The sequence below is a fragment of the Lycium barbarum genome, chromosome 2 (genome assembly GCF_019175385.1).
Source record: "Lycium barbarum isolate Lr01 chromosome 2, ASM1917538v2, whole genome shotgun sequence".
NCBI classification, from domain to species: domain Eukaryota; kingdom Viridiplantae; phylum Streptophyta; class Magnoliopsida; order Solanales; family Solanaceae; genus Lycium; species Lycium barbarum.
Window position 1 is genome coordinate 8,833,503 of NC_083338.1, and position 25,492 is coordinate 8,858,994.

The following is a 25,492-nucleotide window of genomic DNA, read 5'->3' on the forward strand; positions in this document are numbered from 1 at the left end:
ATAAGGCATGAGTATGCCGGGTCCGGCATAGCTTTGGTAATTCCTTAACAAGTGTATGCCAGATCTGACATACACACGACTCAAACCTTGCCTTGCAATTTTTTTTTAATTTATGTTTTAGCGGGGTTCAAACCCAGAACCTCACGATTTCTGTGTGAACGCTCAGGGTTGCAACGCGAAGGGCAAAAATTAAAGACTAGCAATATGAGGGGCATAATTTAAAGACCACAAATATGGGGGGAAAATTTAAAGACCACCCCAAAAGAAGGGCAATCAGCGCAAAAAAAATTCAACCGAAGGCAAATTTAAGTTTCCATAGGCCCAATCTCTCCTCTTTTTTTTTTTTTTCCATTGCTTTAAGTAATGTTTGTCTTAATCAAAATTTTAAATTGGGAAGATTTCACTCATACATGTTTAATTTTTTCCTTATGAAAAAATTTGATAATGAAATAACAGTTTATATAAACTTTAAATCTAGTAAAAATATTTTTCTTTGCGATACCTGAAAGTGCTCGATTGAATTTACAAATATATTATTTTAGGTTTATTGATGTTTTTCACATAGCATAAAGCCAAATAAGTCTACTAGTTAATTAAAAATAAAGTATGTTTGATTTGATTTTTAATTACTCAATAAGTTTGTTTAAAATCTTGTCGAATGCCTGGCTCGTTCTTTTCTGGTTTTTTTTTATTATCTTTTTTATGTTTAAAACCTTGTCGGATGCCTGGTTCGTTCTTTTTTGTTTTTTTTTTATTATCTCTTTTTTTTTAACCTTCCAACCTTTTGTTTTTACCGGCGCCTGCTAATTTTCTATACTAGACTCCTTGAGTGATTGTCTTTGCTCTAACTAAAACTTTTAGTGAAAATTCAAAAATTCATTTCAAATTTCAGTGCTTGGATAATGTTCTAAGGACAAATTGCGAAGGAAATGACAAAGATAAATATTATTTATATTGATTTGATGCACCTAGTTATTGAAAAAAAAATATTTACTGTAAAAATTTGAACACCCTTAGCCAAATTCCTGGCTCCGCCATTGACTGTATAACGTTTAAAATATGTTCAATTGATCTCAACCATTAGATGACGTAACGTATATTCAATTGATCTCAACCATTAGATGACGCAGTAATAATAGGTAGTGATATAGTAAAATTGACATTTTATTTATGGCTCCTTAAGAGGTATGTCAAGGCAATATAGGTACGGCGGATCTAGGGCTCAGGGAGAATGTTCATCCGAGCATCCTCCGTGAAGAAATTACACTGCATATATAATATATTTTGTATGTCTGCATATAAATTTTGAATATCATGAACACAAGAGTGGAAGTTGGTTCAGTGGTTTAGGAGTTCAAAATTAACTTTGAAAAATTGTGAATCCGCCACGGAATATAGGACAAGCAAAAATGAACGAGGTAAGTAAGAATTTGCTTTGAAGATTGCAGATATTACTTGGACGTTAACAAACTATTATCCACATTTGAAGAGAGGCAAATAAGTGTGCGGACTTTTTTGCAAATGAAAGTCATAGACATGTGGAGGATTTGCTTGTACAGGATAAGGCAATCAAGGAAATGGAATTTTTGCTCCTAGCAATTAAGTAGTGTAGCTTATAAATGATCTTAGAACTTTTTACTATTTTCACTTTACCAAAAAAAAAAAAAATTGGCACGAAACATTTAAAGAAAAATAGTGGAAATTTACTGAAATTTGTACAAAAGAATTTGTTGATACAAGAATGTAGTCATCACTAGTAAAGATGATCTGAAAGCTTCCTTTCTCCTAACAAACCAGATCAGATCTATCATTTATTTCAGTAATGGACTTCATTTCCATTTGAATCTCGATAATATTGGAATTTAGAAGACTTTTGAAACTTCTACTTTTAGATTTGACATAACATTTATTTGGTTATAAAATTTTTGAAAGATGAAGTTAAAAGTATCATAAGATTTGTGTTATAAAACCTTTTCATCAAGCCTAAAATAAGAATTGGAAGTTAATATTGAATTGTTTTCGAATTTAAATATGTGTCGATCTTTTTTAAACGTATTAATAAAAAAAATCGTGCTTGTTGAAATTGAGGGAGTATTAAGTCAGATATGATGATCAACTGTGTTGGTTTTAGAGTGCGCAAACTTAGTTCTTTAGTTTTTATTAAATTGAAAACCAGAGTTTGCGAAATTTTCAACTTTATTATTATTATTATTATTTGTAAAAAGAATAGCTCAAATAAATATTTTTTTTCAAATTTAAACTAAATTTTCAAATTATGAAACAGACGTAACACTGATCTTTGAAGTGAAAAGAAGTTTATCAATATCTTGTTGATCGGTAGAAAATATATGTCCTGCTAGTAGTCCCTTTTTTCTAATTCTTATAGTCATCTTTTTGTGATCAATAAAACAATATAGTAAATGTTTTTTTAGGAAATGAATTGTTACTTCTCAGCCTGTTAAAAGTAGTTAGCCAAGACTTTTGTTTTCCTGATGATACAATGTTGTGTTTGTGACCAAAACAGAATCCCCAGAACATGTGTTGTTTTGCTATGCTGGACTAATGTTAGTGTGAGTCATTTTTTATGGCTTGATATTCATGCATTAATTAATATATGTTTGGTATTAACAGTTAATTTCTTTCTTGTTTTTTAAAATAATTTACAAAATTGTTGAGTTTATAAGTTTGTATTATATTAGTTCATATAGAATCAAAGTTCTTATTAAAAGCAATAGTGACATGTCAAATAAATAGAGGCGTTGATAAGTTGATATTTTACCAACTTATTTTTTCTTTAATCTTAGATTGTTGCTATATTTTGATTGAGAAAATAATGCATTTAATGTCGTTTACTTCCATTGTATAGGTTCATATGATTGAGAAGAGCTTTGGAAGAAACCAAGTGGAAAAAAAAAGTAAAAAAGAGGTCAAATTAAAGAAATGACAAAAACTAGACAGTTTTGCAAAACGGGTCAGATTTGCAAAAAATGAAAATCAGGGGCTGTTTTGGTCTAATTTTGACTGGGAAAATTTTGGGACTACAAAAGCAAGACTTAAAGGCATTATTTTTCATCTTTGGCCATTTTTACAAGAGTTGGAAGCTAGGGTTCATCAACCACATCATTGGAGGAGAAGATTGAAGCACTTTAATGATAAATTTCTTAACCCTTTTTTCAATTTCTTGCTTTATATTGTATATCCAAGTGTGTAGAATTTTATTCCATCACTTTAATATTGTTTATGAAAATATTCATTTGCAAAGTTGAATAAAATATCTTGTTATGCTTATGTATTGAATGATTTTTATTTCTATTGAAGTGAGTCTTTGTTGCTTTAATTAATTTTGTTCTTTAATGTTTCTTAAGGGATTAGCTAACCCTAAGACCCGGCCATTTACTTCGATTTGAGCTCGAGAGAGGAGATTGAGGTTGGAAAAGATTAATTAACGAGAAATAAGAAAGTTACTTGAGATTATATTGATTGTGCTTAATATCACACTCTAAGGCTTGAGAAAGCTTAAAGTGAAATTCATTGATTTGGTCAAGAGACTTTTAATGAGATTTTAGAGATCATTATCTAATTAGCATAAACTCACTCTTAGTTGTAAAATCGTGAAATACATGGATTGTTACTTGAGCGTAACTTCCTTTGTATCCATACTTGTGGCCATTGATCATTTTACCCACTTTCTAGTTAGTTTTAATCATTGTTAGATGTTAAACCAAAAATCAAATATTGAAAAAGTGTTTGACTTAGCTTAGTTGGTGATAATTCCTTACTTGTTTAAATCGCCTTTATATTGTTCCCTGTGAATTCGACCCCGACTCATAGTTGGATAAATTATTGCGACTACTATATACACTTTCTCTTTGAGGAGTGAATTTGGACGTTATCAGGCGTTAGTACGTATTTCTATCAGACGGATTAACCATTCACATTCAGAGCCGCGTGAATCAAATGCTATCAACATTCAAGATAAACTATATCGATATAAGTAATTCCGAAATTAGTTATATCACAAATTTGATATTATTTTTATACCTCATCTAATGTGGGATTCTTGATATAGCTAATCCCGTGATAAAACAACCAAATAAGTGAATAACCATAATAATGTATTAATTTCTATATAATTCTTCTTTCAAAAGTCATCTAAGAAGGTCAAGGTCAAAATGGAAAATAAAAGTTTATCTCTTATTTAGCCAAATACAAATTTTATATTGTATCTTGTATATGCCACTTTTAATCAAATGAACCCAAACATCTGCCTAAACGATCTGCTAACTTATCTCGCTATTATTTAATACTCATATCATGGTTTCGATATAATTACTTGTTTGCTAACCATATGATCCCTTGACTTATAAATATTTACAATTCTTTTTACTAGTTAACCAACATTAATAATTTGATATATTATAGTATTGTTCAAAAAATTAAGTCTGAGAGTAAAATAAATCATGATCATGAAATAATACCCGTAGACACGGGATTTTTGACCCTCTCTAGTGTGTTTCACCTTCTAGCTTCCAATTTTTTTTTAAAATTTTAATTTTGATGTGTCATTATTCTATTTTATTTAGTAGATTTATTTACGGAAACGAAAATCAAGGAAAAGGAGTCAAAAAATATTTACTATTTTAGACTGCAAGTTTTGTGTTTTAAAGGAAGGAAAATTATACTAAAAAAAAAAAGGTCTATTTTTTCTTTAATTAATTACTTTTGAATTATTTCTTAGTCTAGTTATTTAACTTCCCTTATATTTGATTTAGAAGCCGTTGATTGATATATTCATCGTGGTATTTTTATTCAATCGAAAGAAAAGATAAAAATTGCTCCTCATTTTTTTTCCTTGTACGCACTAGTGCACATTTTTTCTCTTAAACTTTCTTCTCAGAATCCACTTTTGTACACATGCACACATGATAACATTTCCACATAGGATACCTTTTTCTTTCGTACCCTACACTAGCACACATGATCACATTTCCACATAGGATACTTTTTTCCTTCATACCCTACACTAGCACACATGATAACATTTCCACACAAGATATTTTTTTTCTTCATACCCTACACTAGCATACATGATAACATTTCCACATAGGTTATCTTTTTTCCTTCATACCCTACACCGCACACATGATAACATTTCTACATGGGATACTTTTTTCCTTCGTATCCTACACCAGCACACATGATAACATTTCTACATAGAATACTTTTTTCTTTCGTACCCTACACTAGCACACATGATCACATTTCCACATAGAATTCTTTTTCCCAAAATCCCACACCACGCCATACATATATATATATATATATATATAGACTACTCATATTATCCATCACACACACAATTCAGCCGTAACCCACCAAACAAAACGAGCATCTAGAGCTGATATTCAAGAATCAGCCGCCATATATCTCTGAATGAATTAAAAGGAAAAAAAAAAAAAAAAAAAAAAAAGATAGCCTCAAAGATACACATGTTAGGCTTTCCTTTTTCTTTTTTCACCATTTTTGTACCCCTTGACATTCATGATTCATTCAGCCATTTTAGCCATGAAAATTACTGTGGACAACCACAAAAACCAGCCACCAACCTCAACGAAACAGCCATGAAAAACGAAGCTCGGAACCACCCCTTTCACCATAAAAACCAACACATTCAAACACCCATGGCCAGAGTCTATTTGAGGTCAAGCTCGAAGGGTGAGAGGTCGTTTGAGGTTGTCGTCTATGGTCCAAGGTTTCCTCTACGGTTCCATTTTACGTCAAAGTTCTGCTGGTCGGAGTTGATGTAGCTGTTTATTTAGCGGAAGGTTCATTCAATACAATAAAGACTTTATTTTTGTTGTACAAATGAAGGTCTATTCTTTCTTTTAGTTACTGTTTAAATGTTGCTGTATATGTTGCCCTTTTGTTTACTATCTTATGCCTTGAATTTTCATTGTGCTTAATATTGTTTCTCGTTAATTAATTAAATTCTTTGCATGACTAGAGTTAATGTTTAAAATACAAAGGTTCGTTTTGGGTGATGAGTTCTGATTCTCAAAGCATGGAAAATATTTTGTTTTGAGTTAAATTAGATTTTTGGGTCGTGGGGTGCTTTAGATTTGACGTAATATATTTGGGTTTAGAGACAAATGTTTCGTTCACCGTAAATAATGGGTTCGTGAATGTTTGGCCATGCATTTGGTTTGTTTCCATGAAAATGTTTGTGAATTTTCAGCTTATAACATGTAGTAGCAGTTGAAGTTTTAACATTACGTCTTGTTCAATTCATTCAAGTGTTGATACTTTCTGAAAATAGGGGATATTTATATTTATTCGGTTCATTCGATACTTTAATTCTTTGTAGTTGTTTTGAATTAGAATGTTTGAATATATTTTCCAATCGTTTCATTGGTCCGCTTTAGAATAATTGGGCTGAGTATTTTTTGGGCTTGAATTACTTTTAAGACCCGGTTAATTAATTACTAGGGTGAGACGAGCGAGATGAGATGCGAATTATTTCAAATCTCGTTGTCAAGTATAAAAGAAAAGAGTGGTAAAACCAATTGTAAGGGAGCGAGATGGACTGCAAATTTATTCAAAACCCGTTGTCAAAATAGTGAAAATTAACCAAAATAAAGCGTCTCAGATTTAACAGACAAATAATCATTTTAACGATAGATTTCTTAGGTGCGTTTAAATGTTGACCATATGTTCGGTTGCGGACCTTGGTTAAACATTAATTAATAACTCAAAAGAGTCACGTGGGTGGTTACGCTCCTTGACTTTATAAATAATTCGAGTTTGACCATGTGTTTGGATACACTCCTTGGTCGATTCTTGTAAATAATAGGCTTTGTGGGTGGTTACGCTCCTAAGCCAAAAATATAGTAAGTCTCATTTTTTAAAAACTAATTTTAGGTAATTAAGCGATTAAAATAAACATATTTCATCCAAGATTTAATTTTAGCCAAGTATAAGTCGATAAAAGCGACCATAATAGAACCACGGGACTCAGGGAATACCTAATACCTTCTCCCGGGTCAACAGAATTCCTTACCCGGTCTTTTGTTTTTACGGACCAATAATAAATAGAGCCATTTCCTTTTGATTAGGATTCATAAGGTGACTTGGAACGCCAAAACTTAATTTCAAGTGGCGACTCTGAATAAATAAATAATTTCTTCTCAAAACTTCACTTCAATTGGAAAAACCCTTTAATAAATAATACCGGGTGTCCTTCGGGGCGCGAAAAGGGGTGTGACAATACTCATAGTTTATAAGGTGCTCGCAAGCAGTGTTTTAAAAGGCAGTTCTAGGACTCGCCTCGGGGCTCGCCTCGGGGCTCGCCCCGGGGCGGGGCACTAGCAAAATGCCCCAGGGCTCACGTGCGGGGCTTAATTCCTGCGAGGCTTACGCCCTAAGCGCCCGATTGTACGCCCTAAACACGCCCAACGCCCAACTCTCGGGGCTCGCCTAACAGTTCTTACACAATTATATGTTAAATTCCTTAATTAAAACCGTTGACCCTCATAATTCTTTAACAAATGATTGATACTTAATAATTTTTCATTTACCGAAATAAGGAAATTGGGTATCACCCAAATAACAAGTCGTAGTATTGCATATTTACTATATGAGAACATCGTGAGGGTGAATATCACTTAATATTTTTTTTAAGAATACATAACCGAATTGTGAATTTTCACTTGTCATTGGTCTTTTGTCCTATGTATCAAAATTATCATATTTTATTATTTCTCTATTTGAAAGTAATTTTATTTTTATTCATGAAGGAGTTACGTTTCAATTATAATACTGATAAAGTTATTTATAGGGAGATACAATGAATAGTATGATAGTAATATTGTTTTAACAAATTGTGATTTTTTCATTGTTTGAAAGTTAAGATGTTAGAGTTGATTTGCATTTCATAATAGCTTTTATTTCATTGTATTGTTTATACTTGTAAGGTTATATATATATATATATATATATATATATATATACTTTTCTTTTTATTTTTATGTAATATTACCTATTTTAAAATATTTATTATAATTATATTATTTTATGAAATACAAAAAATTAAATACCCATGGGGCTTACGCCCCGTGCCTCGGGGCTTACGCCTCATCGAGGCATATGTAAAACGCCCCGCCTTACGCCCCTGCCTTTTTAAACACTGCTCGCAAGCTTCTCCAAAAATTTGTCACAAAAACCTCTCTTATATTTCAAGAAATGGTTTCTTTGTAAACATCTAGTCAAATAAGTAGCATTTTCTCAAATTGATTTTTTTTTCTGAAGAAACACTTTAAATTTGTCCAAAAGAAACTATCTACAATCCGATTTGTATAAAAGGAAAGACCCAGGTCAACACTGAAGCTGGTTTGCCCGAGTGGTTAAGGGGGAAGACTTAAGATCTTCTGCACAGAAGTGCGCGTGGGTTCGAACCCCACAGCCAGCAGTTTTGATGGAACATTTTTTTTTTATTTATTTTGCCCGCCATTGACCATTCTTGTTATGTGCATGATCGTAGTCACTAGTATAGGAAAAAAAATATAAACATAAAAATAAAAAATCTCGTTTCATCTCATTTTATATATGGCTGTAGTTGATTGAGACGAAATTTAAGATGAGAGGCAGATTGTTGTCAACTTGTAGTCTGGAACATAAAAATATTAACAAAACAAATACATGAGAAGTTTAAAGTTAAAGAGTTTTCCATATATAAAAGTGTCACGTAAGATAAAACAAAGAAAGTACATTAGATATCTATCTTTAAGTTATACTCCTAACAGTTTGCTACAAAGGAGTCATGAACGCAGTGGTGCCTCTAGCAATATCTCCCATGCAGTAAGATTTCCAAATTACAGTCTTAATGCAAAGAGATTGTAAAATAAGTAAGAAAAATAAAAGAAGCAATTAGAGGGACAACTCTTTAATTTAAATTATGTTGTTCAAGAAAAGTACATGTTGTCAAAGCTAATATTACTAGATTTTCTCATACTGGCCAGTGATTCTGGCAAGTTAGAGTCAATACAAGAAAGAGATATAAGTTTTTTTAGGCATGTATAAAATTTTGAATCCTCTTAACATAAGAGAAATACAAGTTCAAATCCCAAGCATGACACCATTCTTGGATTTTCTTGAATCCCCTTGTCAGAATTTCTGGCTCCATCACTGTACTTAGAGTTAGTGCCATCCTGTGGGAAGAACGGCTGTACGTTTGAATGATACATCGACTTCCTTTTCTAGAAGGTACTTAAATGAAGAAACACAACCAGGCAATGGTCCTTGGATCTTGTTGTGAGAAATATGCAGGACACTAAGCTCAGTAAGTCCACAAATGCAGCTTGATAACTCAACAGATAAACTGTTGTTATTGATCTTCAATATTTGCAATTCTTTTAGATTTCCCAAACTTGAAGGAATTGACCCTGTGAGTTGATTATTTGATACTGAGAATGTTGTAAGTGTTGTCAAGTAGCCAATTGAATTAGGTATAACCCCAGTGAGTCTATTATTTGCAAGACTCAAATGTTGAATTGAAGGCCATTGGCCAGGAACCAAAGGCAATTGTATTTCTCCCACAAGCTGATTTTGGTCTAGTAAAATGCTGATAATGGACTTTAGTTTGGTAATAGAAAATGGGATTTTGCCAGTTAAGGAATTGTTTGACAAAGAAAGCTTCTGCAGTGCTTGCAAATTCCCTATACTTTCTGGTATTCCCCCTGTCAAGTGGTTATTTTCAAGTCTCAAAATTGTCAAAGATGTCAAGTTTGTGCATAATGACTCTGGTATTGCACCAGAAATTTGATTGGTCTCTAAAGTAAGTTGTTTGAGATTCTTGAGAGCCCCAATGGAGTGAGGAATTTGTCCTGTTAATCCAACTAGTTTGTTGAGATCAAGGACTTCAAGTGAAGTGAGAAGTGAAATTGAAGCAGAAATTGTGCCACTCATTGTGCTTGACACGGATCTTGGAGATTCATCATCACCATCAAGATAGTAACCAGGGAGATTGATTTCTACAACTCTGTTAGTTTTAGAGTTGCAAGAAATGCCTGGCCAATTGCAACAATCTTGGCCTTTCCATTTGTTTAGTCTGCCAGAAGTATCAGTGTGTATGCAAGATTTGAAGTCAATGAGACCCTTGAGATCATCAGGATGACATGCCTTATGTGCACTAGTATTGGTGACCATTAGAGAGACCACTACTAGAAAATAGATAAAGTGATGGGATGCCATTTTGGTCTGCATAAAAAGAAGAGGAGAAAGATGATTACGCAAGGTCAAAAAAGTGGCGATCAAGGATTTTCGGTGGGGAATTCAAATTATAAAGAATGAAACACAGAAAAAAGTTAAGAAAACTTAATATTTACTATAAATGTATAAAAAATAATTTTAACTTTATATTTTTCAGTGAAGCAGTTGAATCACACCCTAAGGCGGTATAATGTAGGCGGTATCCTTCAGTTGTTTATTTCATAATAAATTCATAACATGCTGGGGAGAAAATAGTAGACTATGTGATTTACTTGAAAAGAAAGAAAATAGCTAATTAATATTGGTCAAATACATGTACAGGGAAATATGATTTTAGACCTCACAAAAACACGTTTTAACACAGAGAGGACATACAGTCGTGCTACAATTAGGCATTGAGGAAAAAAAGGTTATGTTCGCGTCCATTATTTATACCATCAAATTACATTAATTACACATAATTAAGTGCGATATGAATTAATTGTTGTTGTTTAAATAAGTGCTCTTAATTAAGACTATTTTACTACTATATTTGTCAAGACATATATAATGTGTAGCGAAAGGATGATTAATTGATATTACTTGCACTTAAGAGATAAATATACACATGTCATGTATTTACTAGTTTGATGCAAACAACGAGTATGATAAAAATTCAAATTCATCCTAATTATTCAGTATGATTCTAGCTTTATATTGAAACTTATGATTTTATTGGGAAAAAATAATCTAAAAATTGATTTGATAAGGTTCAATTCTGTCAATTTTTAAAGAACCATCCCCTACTTCGAACTTGGTCAATCTTTTTGTAAAAGCATGAATTCATGAAAGAAGAGTAAATAGTTTGAAGAAATATCCTACATATATTCATGAATAAAGGAACAATAAATAGATTGAAGAAAGTAGAGAACTTACCAATATCCGGTGTTAAAGATTTTTAGGTAATACCTATTGAGATTGAAACATACAGTTTGTGTTAAGAGTTTTAGGTAATACCTATTTGTGTTTATAAACATAATGTTAACATTCGATATTTAAAGCCTAACATATTGTTGCAAATTTGAGGTTGTGCAAAAATAGTTGAGGAAGTTAAGATAATGAATCGTCCACAGTTAAAATAGGGAGATATTTTTGTTGAATCTTTAATATCCGTCCATGTATAACAACCTTATTTTTTTTGTCCTAATTAAATTACTTTATACGCTAATTTTAGGCTCTATATGATTATCATGAATAAATCTTTGGTTTAAGAGATGTAAGGTTTCATCTTTATGACACAATTGCAGTTCTAATTGGCAAAATGTGAAGTTCTATACGTAGTGAAAACTTGATGAGCGGATAACAATCTAGGATTGCTGAAGATGACTCAAGATCAAAAAATAAACAGTGGAATACTCATTTATATACAAAACCAATAAAAACACCTAGTTAATTCCCAAATAAGTTAGGGTCGGCTATAAGAACCCTCACTAAATTATGTTTCTCGGTTAAAATTCATCTCATGAACTTTTATCATTAATAGAGGAATTAAAAAAATTGGTGAACTAATTTAATACTAGTAATCCCCACAAAGAAAAAAGGGAATGAAACCTTGAACCAAAACATAATGTTACTTTACTAGATTTAAAATGAAGTATACTTTGAAGTTAGAACTCACTAAAAAATGCAAACCTACTAAATTATTGGTTTAATTAAGAGATATATATATATGCTTAGAAAGATAAAAACAAGTGACTTGGTTCAATACGATGTACATGAAACTTTTTGAGTATCTTTTTGTAAGCTTACATATTATTAACCATCATAATGTAACAGAAAGAAATCTTCTCATGCAAACCGTAAATTTTCATCTTTATGACACAATTCCAATTCAAATAATTGGCAAATGTAAAGTTTTATACATAGTGAAGACTCGCTAAATAAATAACAATCTCGGATCTTGACTCAAGCTTATATCTAGATAATACATAGGAGCGTAAATTGAAACATTCTGGAATTACAAAGATAGTTGTTAAATCGTTATAAAATAAATAAGCGCTAACAGTAAGTATTGTTCACACAAAACTCAGCTGAGGTCTCGGGAACTCTATTTCTTAAACTACTCGACCTTTTAACTGGAATTTTAGATGGAGTTTTTTCTCTGCCATTATCAAAAGGGTGGGAAATATGACTTTGAGGTTAGTGATTGAAGACAAAATGATGACTGAAAATGATATTTGGACTGCAAAGATGGTGAAAAGAGTTGATGGAAGACAAATGAGAACAGAGGTGGCCGAATATGACTTAAAAGAAGTTTACATCTATATTTTGTGTTACGTCTTTTGATGTGTACCATAGTAGTTTTGTTACACAAATTGAAATTGAGTATATGAATCTTCACTAATCATATTTCTTCATTAACACAAGGAAGCGAGGAACAACGTGAGCAATATGTTATCAACTAGCTTCTCGGCACGTGTATGTCAATCGAGTAGCACATTGTGTCATGTAGCAAAAATGTGTCCAATAGACACAAAAAATGACGTGAGCAATATATTTACAACTAGTTTTTTGGCACGTGCGTTGCACGTGTATGTCGATCGAATAGCTCATGATTAGTGCAAAACTATATCAATATTATTAAAAATAAAATTTGAGTTATAGTTATATTTGAAAGAATATGGGATAAGACATCAATGCCCACCTAAACTAAGTCCGGAAAACTAGATTTTTTTTTCATATATAGAAAAAATAATTAGTATTCCACATTTTACTTTAAAAAATCAGTTTTCCAGATTTTTTAATAAGAAAACTCAGTTTTCAAGATTTATTTTCTAAAAAAAGGGATTTTCCACATTTTTTTAAAAAAGGTTCAGTTTTTCATATTTTAAGAAAATACAGATTTTTAATTAAAAAAATTAAGTTTCCACCTTTTTACAAAAACAATCAGTTTAAAAAAAACTTTCAGCTTTAATGATATTCATTAAATGTGAAGTATCCAATTAAAAAATGACACATATATAAGTTAATCAAAAAAAATTAATTTTAAATTAATGTATTTATGAATAATAATGACACTCTTATATGATGCATTGGAAAAGTTAATCTAGCCAAATTAAATGAATCTAAAGGCAGCTCCTCCTCCCCCTATATAAATAATACAAAATTCTAGAGTCTGTCATCTCATATATACAATTTCTTTTCTTGAATATTTATGCAAGAAAATTTCTAATAAAAGATATGAGCTCAGTTGCTTAGAAATTCTCTTTTATATCATTTATTGCTTTTTCTCAAAAATCTTTTGTGAATAATTATGATCCCAAATGAGCCGGAAATATTGCAGGATATTTAATCTATGAAATATGTCTCTAATTTAGTTATTGGGCAAAGCTTTTCTCACCAAATCTATGCTTTTAAATTCAGAATTTTCGGCAATAGAAAGAAATCCATTTAAATAGTTTCCTCCTTTTTAGTGGGTACCTTTGAGAAAATTCATCTTGAGAATTATTATTTTCTCTAATTGCAATGGCGAGTCCGGGAAAATGAGTGTTTCAAGATTTATGTTAGGAATTGAAATGGGTGTTGGATTTATTTTATTGGCTCAGTGTTCTCTGAGTTTGACTAGCGAGTTTATTCAATCTATAGGCTGGATTTTATTTTTGTGGTTGAAGATTGGGTCATTTGATTTTAAAATGACTTTTTCGATCAGAAAATTAAGCCAAATAGAGTGACAGGTGGAGAGAGAGGAGAGTTGAGTAAATGTATGGGAAATAAGGTAACTTCATAAAAATATAATTTTTTCACTCTCTCAAAAGAGGTGAAAAACACACATTGTGTCATGTAAGAAAAATGTGTCCAATAGACACATTATTACCTACATTAGGTGCTCAATAGGTCACACCTTTAGTTAAGGTGTCTAAATGAAATTTTTGAACAAGTTTAAAGGGTTGTTTGTGTATTCAGCTAATTGAAATTGATTACATGAATACTCACTAATCATATTTCTTCATAAACACAAGAAACGATATGAGCAATATATTTTCAACTGCTTTTTCAGCACGTGTATGTCGCTCGAGTAGCACATGATTAGTGCAACTGATATGAATATTATTAAAAATAAAAAATTTAAGTAATAGTTATTTATGAAAGAATAAAATATAACTTTTTCGTAATTTTCAGTCACAAAACTTCAATTTTATTTTCATGTCAAACACACTTTTCTTTTTTACTATATATAAATGTGAAGAGGGTACGAACACTGCTATAATTTGTTGTACAAATAGCATTTACAATTGTACTATATAATGTGGGGTCATTTTTGTTGGCTTTTGCTTTTGTGGGTGGACCTATTTAATTAGCCACTGAACACGTGTGTAGGCTTCCTTTTTTAGAAAATTTGTATCATACTTACTTATACTTATTACTTATATAAATGTGAAGAGGGTACGAACACTGCTATAATTTGTTGTACAAATAGGATTTAAAATTGTACTATTTAATGTGGGGCCATTTTTTTGGCTTTTGCTTTTGTGTGTGGACCTATTTAATTAGCCACTGAACACGTGTGTGTAGGCTTCCTTTTTTCAGAAAATTTGTATCAAAAGTTATATAAATTGTATACTTTAATCAACTATTTTGTTATCTCATGTGAATAAATATCATAATATTAAATATTTATTCTCTTCTTATATATACACGTATGTACTTCAATTTTAATTCTTTAACACGTATTTATTTTCTTTGTGCACTTTTACTTGTTCACTTTTGACTTTTTAAGTTCCTTTCCTTTTCATATTACTTGGCCATATTACTAAAAATATTTATTTAAATTACTTATTCATTTACAAAATTAAGATAAAATTAATTAATTATTTTCCATCTTACCCTTAATATTAAATGTTCTTGAAAATAGTCAATTTTGATTAGAATGTATTTATTGAAGAGATATAGACGTAAGATAGTAAAATACATCTTTTATTTATGATTTCTTAAGGGACATGCAAAAGAAAAATTGGACAAGTAATATGGGACGGAGGGAGTATATATTTTACCATAATATTTATATTTATTGGTGTATAGTCTCAATAGTCTTGGAAAATGGTTTGAAAAATGAGTAACTAATGTGAAGGGTAAAATTAGTAAGAAGAAGAAAAATTTTCTTTCTCTTAATATGTTAACGTGGACAAGTAAAAGTGAACGGAGGAGTGACTTTTATCCCCGTTTTCCTTCATCGTCAATACTTTAAGCGTGAAGAGAGGACGAACAATAACAATCTAATTTGTATCAAAAGCTATATAAATTGTACACTTTAACCAACTACTTTTTTATCCCACTTGGACATACATCACAATACTGAATATTTATTCTCTTCTCATGTATATACATATGCACTTCAATTTTAATTTTTCTATACATATTTATTCCCTCTGTGCACTTTTACTTGTCCACTTTTGACTTTTTATATTCTTTAAGAATTAATAAATGAAGTATATATTTTATTATAATATCCATATATATTGGTGTATAGTCTCAATAGCCTTAAAAAATGATTTGAAAATGAGTAATTGATGTGAAGGGTAAAATAATAAGAAGAAAAATTTCTTTCCCTTAATATGTTAACGTGTACAAGTAAAAGTGAAGGAAGAGAGTGATTTTTATCCCCATTTTCCTTTTTTGTCAATATTTTACTTATTTTGCTCTCCTTTGTATTCTCTGATTATTGTTTCTTTACATTTATAAAATGTATTACTTTATATTTTTATTTCGGAATTAAAATTTGGTGATTTATGATATAACATATATTCTTCTAATTTTGATTTTTTGTCTAATTTTGATTTTTTTGTAACAATTCTTTTTATCTATAAATAATATAAAAAAATTATAATGTAACTATTTACCCCTTATTAACATATATTTTAATTAATTTAATAAAAATATTTTATTAGTTTTGCTTTTAAAAATCCAATATATATAACAATGGTTCTTATGTTTAGATATGAATAGTTAGTTAATTGCGATGGATATCAACTTGTCGGTATACATATAAGATATTAAAGAATTTAAAAGAAAAAAAATCTAGAATCAAAAATTAATTTTCCCTCATATTCTTACTAATTTTCTTTTTCACATCGATAAACAACTTTCATTGTCATGACAATGAGAAAAAAGTGCGACTCTTTTCATCTCAAAGACTTAATTCCATCATATGTTTTGAATTTTAAAACTCTATTTTTTAATTATAACTAAAGTGATGGTACGTAAAATACATTTTGTATATGTTGCTATACATAATAACAATTAGAATGTTATTAAAAGTTATTTACGAAATATAAATTTTAATGACTAGCTAATTAAAGTGTAATTAAAATACATTTTGTATATGTAAAAGTTATTTACGAAATATATATATATATATATATATATATATATATATATATACTTTAATTAGCCAGTCATTAAAATTTATATTTCGTAAATAACTTTTAATAACATTCTAATTGTTATTATGTATAGCAACATATACAAAATGTATTTTGGGATAAGAGGACGAACACATGCAAGAAAACTTGTACTTTGTGTTTCATTTAAAAAACATTCCAATTTTTCATTACTTTCATATCCTTTATTTTTTCTTATAAATACTTTTGTATCCTTCTGCCTTTTCACTGTTAGCACGTGTCTTCCCATAAAATTGCCATCATCTCTATCCCTATCTACGTATGACCCTAGCATTTAATTTGTATCCCACTCAATATTATCTATGCCACTTCAACTTTGTTTCATATTTTTCTAATATATGTAAGTGTCCAAGTGGGACTAACACAGCAACAACAAATTGTATAAAAAGTTGTTTGAGTTGTATACTAAATTTGAACTTATTTCAATTGTACTTGGTTTTTTTTTTTTTTTTTTTCCAGCTGTGGGTCCACCACTTCATTTAACAAGTAGTACCACTTGGTTTGCCACCTATACACGTGTATTTCACTTTTACGTTATCATATTTCTTTACTTCTACACTTCATTTTATTACTCTACGCAGGGACTAACATGTGTACATTTCAGAAGTTTAATATTAATTTTACCTCTTGTGTGTCTACTTTTTAGGTCTCCACGTGTCCGCAGTGTCTCAATCGTCCTTTCATTTTCTTCATTTGGCATATACTCCCTCTGTCTCAATTTAAGTGTCTAAGTTTGACTAGACACGAAGTTGAAGAAATAAAAATAGACTTTTGAATTTTGTGGTTCTAAATTAAAAATGTGTATAATATAATAAAATATCTTTTGAATCTTGTGATTATAAACTTGACATGTAGGATATTTGAATTGTCAACTTACTAAATATAAAAAGAGGCAGATATAACCAAAATAAGACAAATTTTCACAACAATTGAGAAATTAAGGGGAAAAATAAGAGGAAAAGATACAAAATATGGACTCACTAAGGAGAATAGCAGTATCCTTTGCAAAATATATAAATCATAAATACTAACTAAAGTGAGTAACCAAATTAATCATGTTGCGCCCCGTACATCGCACGGGCATAGTTTGCTAGTGAAATAATTCCTCCGGATAAAAAAAAGAGTCCACTTAGCCATTTGCACACCCCTTAAGAAAATACTAACTCCTAGATAAAAATAGGTAATTTGACTAAACTACCCTTAATTAAATAGATATTGGAATTTGATCATATATCACTTAATAGGGGCAAATATGAAAAAATAAGATTAATTCTTTCTTGATTTGCTAAGTAGACTCTTTTTTTGATTAAAAAAAAAAGACTAAGAACCTGTTTGGATATGCTTAAAAAAAGCAGCTTATAAGCTTACAACTTATAAGGCGAAAATAACTAATAAGCCAAAAAAATAAGTTGGAACAGGCCCAATTATTTTTTTGGGCTTAGTTTAAGCACAAAATGAATTATAAGCTGACCAACCAAACACTCAAAAAAGTTAAAAACAACTTATAAGCTATTTCATTTTTTTGCACGGATTGCCCTTCTTTTGGGGTGGTCTTTAAATTCTGCCCCTCATATTTGTGGTCTTTAAATTATGCCCCTCATATTGCTGGTCTTTAATTTTTGCCCTTCGCGTTGCAACCCTGAGCGTTCACGCAGAAATTATGAGGTTCTGGGTTCGAACCCTCGCTCAAGCATAAATTAAAAAAAAAATTACAAGGCAAGGTTTGGGTCGCGTGTATGCTGGACTCGACATACACTTGTTAAGGAATTACCAAAGTTATACCAGACCCGACATACTCATGCCTTATGGGCAGACTTGGCATAAGTATGTCGAGTCCGGCATAACTTTGGTAATTCCTTAACAAGTTTATGCTGGGTCCGGCAAACTTTTAGTTAAGCCTTAACTAAAAGTCTTTTCCTAGTTATGTCTCATGGACAAACTTTTAGTTAAGACACAACTAAAAGTATGCCCCATAAGGCACAACTAAAAGTATGCCCCATAAGGCGGAACTTTTCCTTAAGGCATAATTAAAAGTTTGCCCATAAGTATGCCGGACCCGGTAAAAACTTGTGAAGGAATTACCAAAGTTATGCCGGACCCGGTATACTTATGCCAAGTCTGCCCATAAGGTAAAAGTATGTCGTAAGGCATAAGTATGTCGGGCCAGACATAACTTTGATAATTCCTTCACAAGTTTATGCCGTAGGGGCATAGTGAAATTTAAACTCTGCCTTGTGATTTTTTTAAAATTTTTGACTGAGTGGGGATTCAAACCTGGAACCCATGAATTTTAGTCGAAGGACAAAATTTAAAATTTTTAAATATGAGAGGTAAAATTTAAAAACCACCCCGAAAGAAGGGCAATTCTGCAAATTGCCCAGCTATTTTCAGCAACTTATAAGCTAATCCAAACGGGCTCCAAGTGAGCTCTTTTTTTGATCCAGTGAGAGTACCAAATACCATACCACGACAACACAGTAGTAGTCACACAAGTGGGGTCCGGGAATATGGATTTAATTCGGTTAAATATTTTCTACATGAAATGAAATGTTTTTTTCTTTTTTTTAAAAGAGGGTAGAAAATCCAATCCACCGACGCGCAGAGCAAGCTATTTTAGCGCGTCGTATAAAAAACTACTACTCCAATTTTGAGGATTCATTTATCACTTTCACACACAGATCATCATCTCTCTCAAATCTCACTATATACACCTTTGTATAATGTACCTATAGCTCTTCGGATTGTACTTTTTTTTCCTTCCGGTGATTCAAAATTCGATAATTCACTGTAGGTGATTGATTACCTATTTAAATGGCTCATCTACCTTCAGTATTTCTCTTGATCTTCACTTTATCCTTGATCCAATACGGCGTCGTTCACTGTAAAACTCTCAAGCGTGATGGTACTCTACTTTTTCCCTATTTTCTTAGATTTTTAGGTGAGAAAATGAGTGAAAATAGCTGGATTTGGTAGATTATATGCTGTTTCTAGTTAAATTTTGTAGTTTCAGTGAAAACTATTGAAGTTTGTAGATTTTTTGTTATTTGTAAGTGCAAGCTTATATTTCGAGTCGAAATAATCAAGTTAATTTGAGTGAAAAATAGTTGGATTTTATAGATTATATGCTGTTTCTAGTTAAATTTTGTAGTTTCAGTGAAAATTATTGAAGTTTGTAGATTTTATGCAATTTGTGGAAGTAAGTGGATTTTTTCGATTTACTTAGGTTCTAAAGCAAGTTTATAGAGCCCGTTTGGATTGGCTTATAAGTCGCTTATAAGCTGTTTTCAGCTTTTTTGAGTGTTTGGCTGGCCAGCTTAAAGTCATTTTATGCTTAAAATAAGCTCAAAAAAATAATTGGGCCCATTTGACTTAGCTTATCTAAAGCAGCTTATAAGCTGAAAACAGCTTACAAGCCAAAAAAATAAGTTAGACTACCCAACTTATTTTTTTTTAGCTTATCAGCTACAAACAGCTTATAGGCATAAGCCCATCCAAACAGGCTCATAGTTTATAAGTTCTTAGCTTTTAGGTGAAGAAATCAGTTGATTTGAGTGAAATTAGTTGGATTTTGTTGATTATGTGCATTTTCTAAAGAAATTTTATTGTTTCAGTGGGAAAAGTTGAACTTTGTAGATTTTATGCAATTTCTAAGTTCGAGCTTATAGTTTGAGTAAGTGGATTTTATTGATTTTATGTAGAAAGTTTATAGTTTGAGTTGTAATAATTGAATTTTATAGATTTTATCCAGCTTCTAAGTGCAAGTTTAATAGTTTGAGTCGAGTGGTACCTGATTTCTTAGATTTTAGGTGAGAAACTCAGTTAATTTGAGTGAAAAATAGTTGGATTTTATAGATTATATATGCAGTTTCTAGTGAAATTTTATTGTTTCAGTGGAAACAAGTGAATTTCGTAGATTTTATGCAATATCTAAGTGCAAGCTTATAGTTTGAGTGAAGGTAATTGGATGTTTATGGAATTCATGTAGTTTATAGATTTTATGCAGCTTCTAATTTCAAGCTTATATAGTTTGAAGTGAAAACTTTTTGCGTTTTCATCTTTTGTTACTTTAATTTCCTTTTTTTTTTTTTTTCTGAATGTCTGTCGCTTGGTTTAAAAATTCATGCTTTGCAGTTAGTTGATTTTGTTGAGAAATAGCTATTCATTGGATGTATAATCATGATCTGTACAATGTATTATTTGTTATCTGCAATAAATGAACGCCTTGGAGTGTTATTGGCTATAATTTTTTTCTGTTTTTACTTGAAGAATTCTATTTTCTAGTTATTACAGGTAAACATAGCTGTCTTAAGAAACTAAACCAATTTATCACTCAATAAATGTCAACTAAATTCAACTCCATGATTATTAGTTACTTAAGTTGTAGTATAAATAAGTGTATAGTCAATCATGAATAATTTTATGCTTGCCATCAAATAAGAACCACCCACTGTGGGGCTTGAGCCCTGACCACAAGGTTAATAGGTTTGCGCTCTACTCTTAGTCTTGTTGGAAATGTTATGGTGTTCCAATTGTAACAACTCTCTCTCCTTTAATAACTTTCATCAAAAGGATTTAAACAGTTTAGTAAGGCCATTGATTGTATTCATAAAAAAACAAAGTACCTGAATGTACATTTTTAATATGGACTAATTTGATCTTCTGGAATATGACTGTAGTGAAAGCTTTGAATGAAATTAAGGCATCTCTTGGATGGAGAGTGGTGTATGCATGGGTTGGAGATGATCCTTGTGGAGATGGTGATTTACCTCCATGGTCTGGTGTTACATGTTCCACACAGGGTGATTATAGAGTAGTTACCGAATTGTAAGTGTTGCCTCACCAGTTCTAAGTATGTTTTCTGTAAGGTTCAAATCTGTATGAAGTTACTCACAGAATGAGATATCCTTTTCCCCACTTTTTCACAAGTTCTGTTCCTGTTTTACCACTTGCAGGGAAGTTTATGCTGTTTCAATTGTTGGCCCATTTCCTACTGCTGTCACTAATTTATTGGATCTTACTAGACTGTAAGATTTTTCTCTTTGAATTTGTACAAGAATCTAGTATCTACAAAGGTTGCTTTAGCTATTTCTTAAAGATTTTTTTACCTCATTAAACTGAGAAATTGCCCTAAAGTTCCAATTTGGATGTTTTTATACAGTCCAATCATAGTTCTTCATTACCAGCTAAAAGAATTTGATTGGGTGTTAACTATTATTATAAAAATGAAATAAAACTTGGTGTTAACAATAATTTGCATAGACATTATTTTCCAATTTGATACTCCCTCCTTCCCAATTTATACGGCAGCATTGGGCACAGAGTATAAGAAGGAAAGGGAATGAAGATTTTTGAAACTAGTGGTGTAAAACAAGCCTTAGACATTTGTGTGGCAATAAATCATCCTACTAAGGGTAAAATGAGAATTTTAAAGGTAAATTGTTTTTGAATATAGAAAGATGACAATTTTTTTAGGAGAGACTAAAAAGGAAAATGTATCACATAAATTTGGACCAGAGGGAGTATTTTTTCGAGGCAATAGTTAGTGGATATTGCGTCTGTATTGTTAGATCTCTTGATTTTCATTCTAAACTTACTAATCCATAATATTCTTTCATGTGGCAGGGATCTGCACAATAACAAGCTGACCGGCCCTCTTCCTTCTCAAATTGGGCGTTTGAAGCGTCTAAAAATATTGTACTACCTTTTACCTGTATACTCCTATCGAAGTATCTATATTTAGTAGCTGTTACAAACTGATATTTATGTTTAGAGCTCATGCTCTGTCTCTCAATAGCCTGATTCTCCAGTTTCTGGATTAACACAAGTTTATCCGTTGAAATCTAGCTAGGTGGTGTTCATACAATTCAAATGTGTTGTACAAAGTGATTACATGGCATTTGCATCGAGATGAAATGCTTTTATCTAAGCAACGAAAAGTCTATCTGATTGATGATTGATCCCAAAAGGGGGTGGGAGGGAGTCTGCCTGATATAGTCTGCATGGGACAATAAAAATTTTCAACCGACAGAATATATAGAGTAGGTTTATTCTAAGGAAAAAAATAGAGTAGGTTATTATCAAGAAAATGTCACTTACTTAAGCAGGCCTTTCTTTTAGAATCATATTAGGAGCATGTTTGGATGGGCTTATGCCTATAAGCTGCAAACAGCTTATAAGCTAAAAAAAATAAGTTGGGGTAGTCTAACTTATTTTTTTTTGGCTTATAAGCTGTTTTCAGCTTATAAGCTGCTTTAGATAAGCTAAGTCAAATGAGCCTAATTATTTTTTTGAGCTTATTTTAAGCACAAAATGACTTTAAGCTGGCCAGCCAAACACTCAAAAAAGCTGAAAACAGCTTATAAGCAACTTATAAGCCAATCCAAACGGGCTCTAGATGTATATCTCAACATCTACTTTCTGATGCCCTGTATCCTAGCTTTAGGTTTTTCTTTTGTCCATAGGAACCTCCACTTAATGTTATCAACTTTGAAATTTACTTTTACTGCTTTTCTTGCCCAAGATACTAGGGTGAAAAATTATTTGGTATACTGTAGTTTCCCAGAGTGTGATAATGTTGTTCTCGATTCTTTTTCCCAGAAATGTAAGGTGGAATAAGCTGCAAGATGTCATTCCACCTGAAATAGGTGAACTAAAGCAGTTAACACATCTGTGAGTGCTTTTCAGCTTCTCTAGCTGTACTCTTTATCCACTGATCTATTTTGCTGTTATAGACTAATAACTGATATGTATATTTTTCAGCTACCTAAGTTTTAATAATTTCAAAGGCGAAATACCCAAGGAGCTTGCTAATCTTCCTGAACTTCGTTATCTCCATCTGCATGAAAATCATTTTACTGGACGAATTCCACCTGAACTGGGTACGTTGCAGTATCTTCGACACCTGTAAGATACCATCTTAACTTCTTCTTCAATTTAGCATATGGAACCTGTGTCGTACATGGGTGTCACTGAGATCTCATGTAATTCCAGGGATGTTGGTAATAATCGGTTTGTTGGAACTATAAGAGAACTCATACGTATTGAAGGATGCTTTCCGGTTCTCCGCAACCTGTAAGTTGATTATTCTTTGTTTAAATGTCAAATCACTTGAAGACATCCTGCTGCTAGTGTTATGGATTATATGCTAATTCAAGGACTTAACACGTGCTGTAACTTGCAGATACTTAAATAATAATTATCTTACTGGAGGCATTCCAGCGCAACTTGCAAATTTGACGAACTTGGAGATCTTGTAAGTGTCGAGAAGAAAGCTTCTCCGTGATTAGTGCTTGTCTTTTGGACAAGTAACAGCTAATTTCTCCTGTAGTAGTTAATAAATATCATTATGCTTAACTTGGTTGCTCTGGTTATACAGATATCTATCTTACAACAGGATGACAGGAGTTATACCATATAGCATTGCTCATATTCCTAAGTTAACTTACTTGTGAGTCTTCCTCTATGCTCTTATCTACTCATTTATTAAACTGGATGTGGACAGTTTGGACAGAAATTTCAGAATTTTTGAAGGCAAATACAGAAACATTCTTAGCCTTAAAGTTTAGATCTCTCTCTTTGACAGCTTTTTGGTGCAACCTGGTCTTTGTACATGATTAGATGCCATGTTAGATATGATCGGGGACCTGTGTTAGCTTGCACTAGTTTAGTGCTGTTTTCTGTTACAGTATTAATAAATTGCGTTATAACTATAAAAAAAAAACTAGCATACTGGATGTGATTGTCTAGTGAGTGCAGTCTTTCATGGATCTTTATTTCTTAAAAAGATGAATTTTGAGGATTGTTCAACTTAAGGATGCTTTGACAAAAACATTAGTAGATGCACTTGGGGCTAGTTGGCTAATGTGGTCTTGCAAGGGTCTTTCTTTCTTAAGGAGATAAATTTGAGGATTTTGCAATTTACGGATGCTGTGAAAAAAACGTTGGTAGATGCACTTTGAGCTTGTTGGCTGACCTTATTGGACCTTATCCTTGATGATGTCCTCGGACAAGTAGTAATGTATAGAAACTGCCTGCAGAAATTGGATGCAAGAGTGTTCTTTTTCAAAAAAAAAAAAAAAAAAAAAAGGGATGCAAGAGTGTTCTCTACCCCTATTATTGTTGTTTGTGTTTTCATTATCAAAAAGAAGTTGTTTGTGTTTATAGTCCTTTTTCACGCATTATCTATATTCAAAGTTATTCTTGTTTGCACTAGAATTATGCTTTGCCTTGAAGCTCAAATGGCCTTGCAATTGTGTGCTACTGCTTTTTCTTTTCTTTTATTTATTATCTATATATCTTTTACGTTCTTAGCCCATCAAAATTCTGGTGGTATAGATCTTTCATTTAGTCTTCTTAGTTGTATACTGGTAGAACTTGCACCAAAAAGAAATATAGTTCTGCATGCATTTGATATTTGATATCTGCATGTGAATGAGTGGAGATTGTGTAGAACCATGTCTGAAGCTGAATCTGATTTCAGGTATCTCGATCACAATCAATTCTCCGGGAGGATCCCAGATGCATTCTACAAGCACCCTTTCTTGAAGGAAATGTAAGTGTTCATTTTTTGGCTACTGAGCATTCTTTGGCTTTGTGCAAATACTGATATGTTAAATTATGTCATAGGTACATTGAAGAGAACGCGTTCCGGCCTGGCGTAAAACCAATCGGCCCGCACAAAGTTCTAGAACTTTCGGATGCAGATTTCCTCGTTTAAGGGGAAAAAAAAAAGAACTCGTACTGTTATTTATTCATGAGCAAGTGTAACTAGGTTGTCGAAAGAAGCAGCGACG

General features: G+C 31.6%; 2 protein-coding genes and 1 non-coding gene across 3 annotated transcripts; 2 read left to right on the top strand and 1 right to left on the bottom strand.

The window, feature by feature from the left end:
• The first annotated feature begins 8,381 nt into the window (after positions 1 to 8,381).
• On the top strand, positions 8,382 to 8,464 carry TRNAL-UAA (transfer RNA leucine (anticodon UAA)). Its single transcript has one exon. It is a non-coding gene; the product is annotated as a tRNA-Leu (tRNA).
• Positions 8,465 to 8,922: 458 nt separating this feature from the next.
• LOC132629298 (probable leucine-rich repeat receptor-like protein kinase At1g35710) lies at positions 8,923 to 11,273 on the bottom strand. Its single transcript, XM_060344997.1, has 2 exons — positions 11,179 to 11,273; positions 8,923 to 10,251 (listed from the first exon to the last, which is right to left on the bottom strand). The coding sequence occupies exon 2, from the start codon at positions 10,243 to 10,245 to the stop codon at positions 9,193 to 9,195; it is 1,053 nt and encodes a 350-aa protein (XP_060200980.1). The 5' UTR covers positions 10,246 to 10,251; positions 11,179 to 11,273; the 3' UTR covers positions 8,923 to 9,192.
• An 8,050-nt stretch (positions 11,274 to 19,323) lies between these two features.
• On the top strand, positions 19,324 to 25,433 carry LOC132626072 (probable leucine-rich repeat receptor-like protein kinase At1g35710). Its single transcript, XM_060340800.1, has 11 exons — positions 19,324 to 19,602; positions 21,377 to 21,524; positions 21,653 to 21,724; positions 22,323 to 22,394; positions 23,298 to 23,369; positions 23,460 to 23,603; positions 23,691 to 23,771; positions 23,881 to 23,952; positions 24,076 to 24,147; positions 25,180 to 25,251; positions 25,326 to 25,433. The coding sequence occupies exons 1-11, from the start codon at positions 19,512 to 19,514 to the stop codon at positions 25,414 to 25,416; spliced, it is 987 nt and encodes a 328-aa protein (XP_060196783.1). The 5' UTR covers positions 19,324 to 19,511; the 3' UTR covers positions 25,417 to 25,433.
• The last annotated feature ends 59 nt before the right edge of the window (positions 25,434 to 25,492 follow it).

Bases quoted from the DNA above. Each gene is read 5' to 3' on its own strand.
- LOC132629298 (XM_060344997.1), bottom strand. From the start codon at position 10,245: ATGGCATCCCATCACTTTATCTATTTTCTAGTAGTGGTCTCTCTAATG.
- LOC132626072 (XM_060340800.1), top strand. From the start codon at position 19,512: ATGGCTCATCTACCTTCAGTATTTCTCTTGATCTTCACTTTATCCTTG. The intron at 21,725-22,322 runs GTAAGATTTTTC...TTCATGTGGCAG, and splicing joins TTATTGGATCTTACTAGACT to GGATCTGCACAATAACAAGC. The intron at 23,604-23,690 runs GTAAGATACCAT...ATGTAATTCCAG, and splicing joins TTGCAGTATCTTCGACACCT to GGATGTTGGTAATAATCGGT.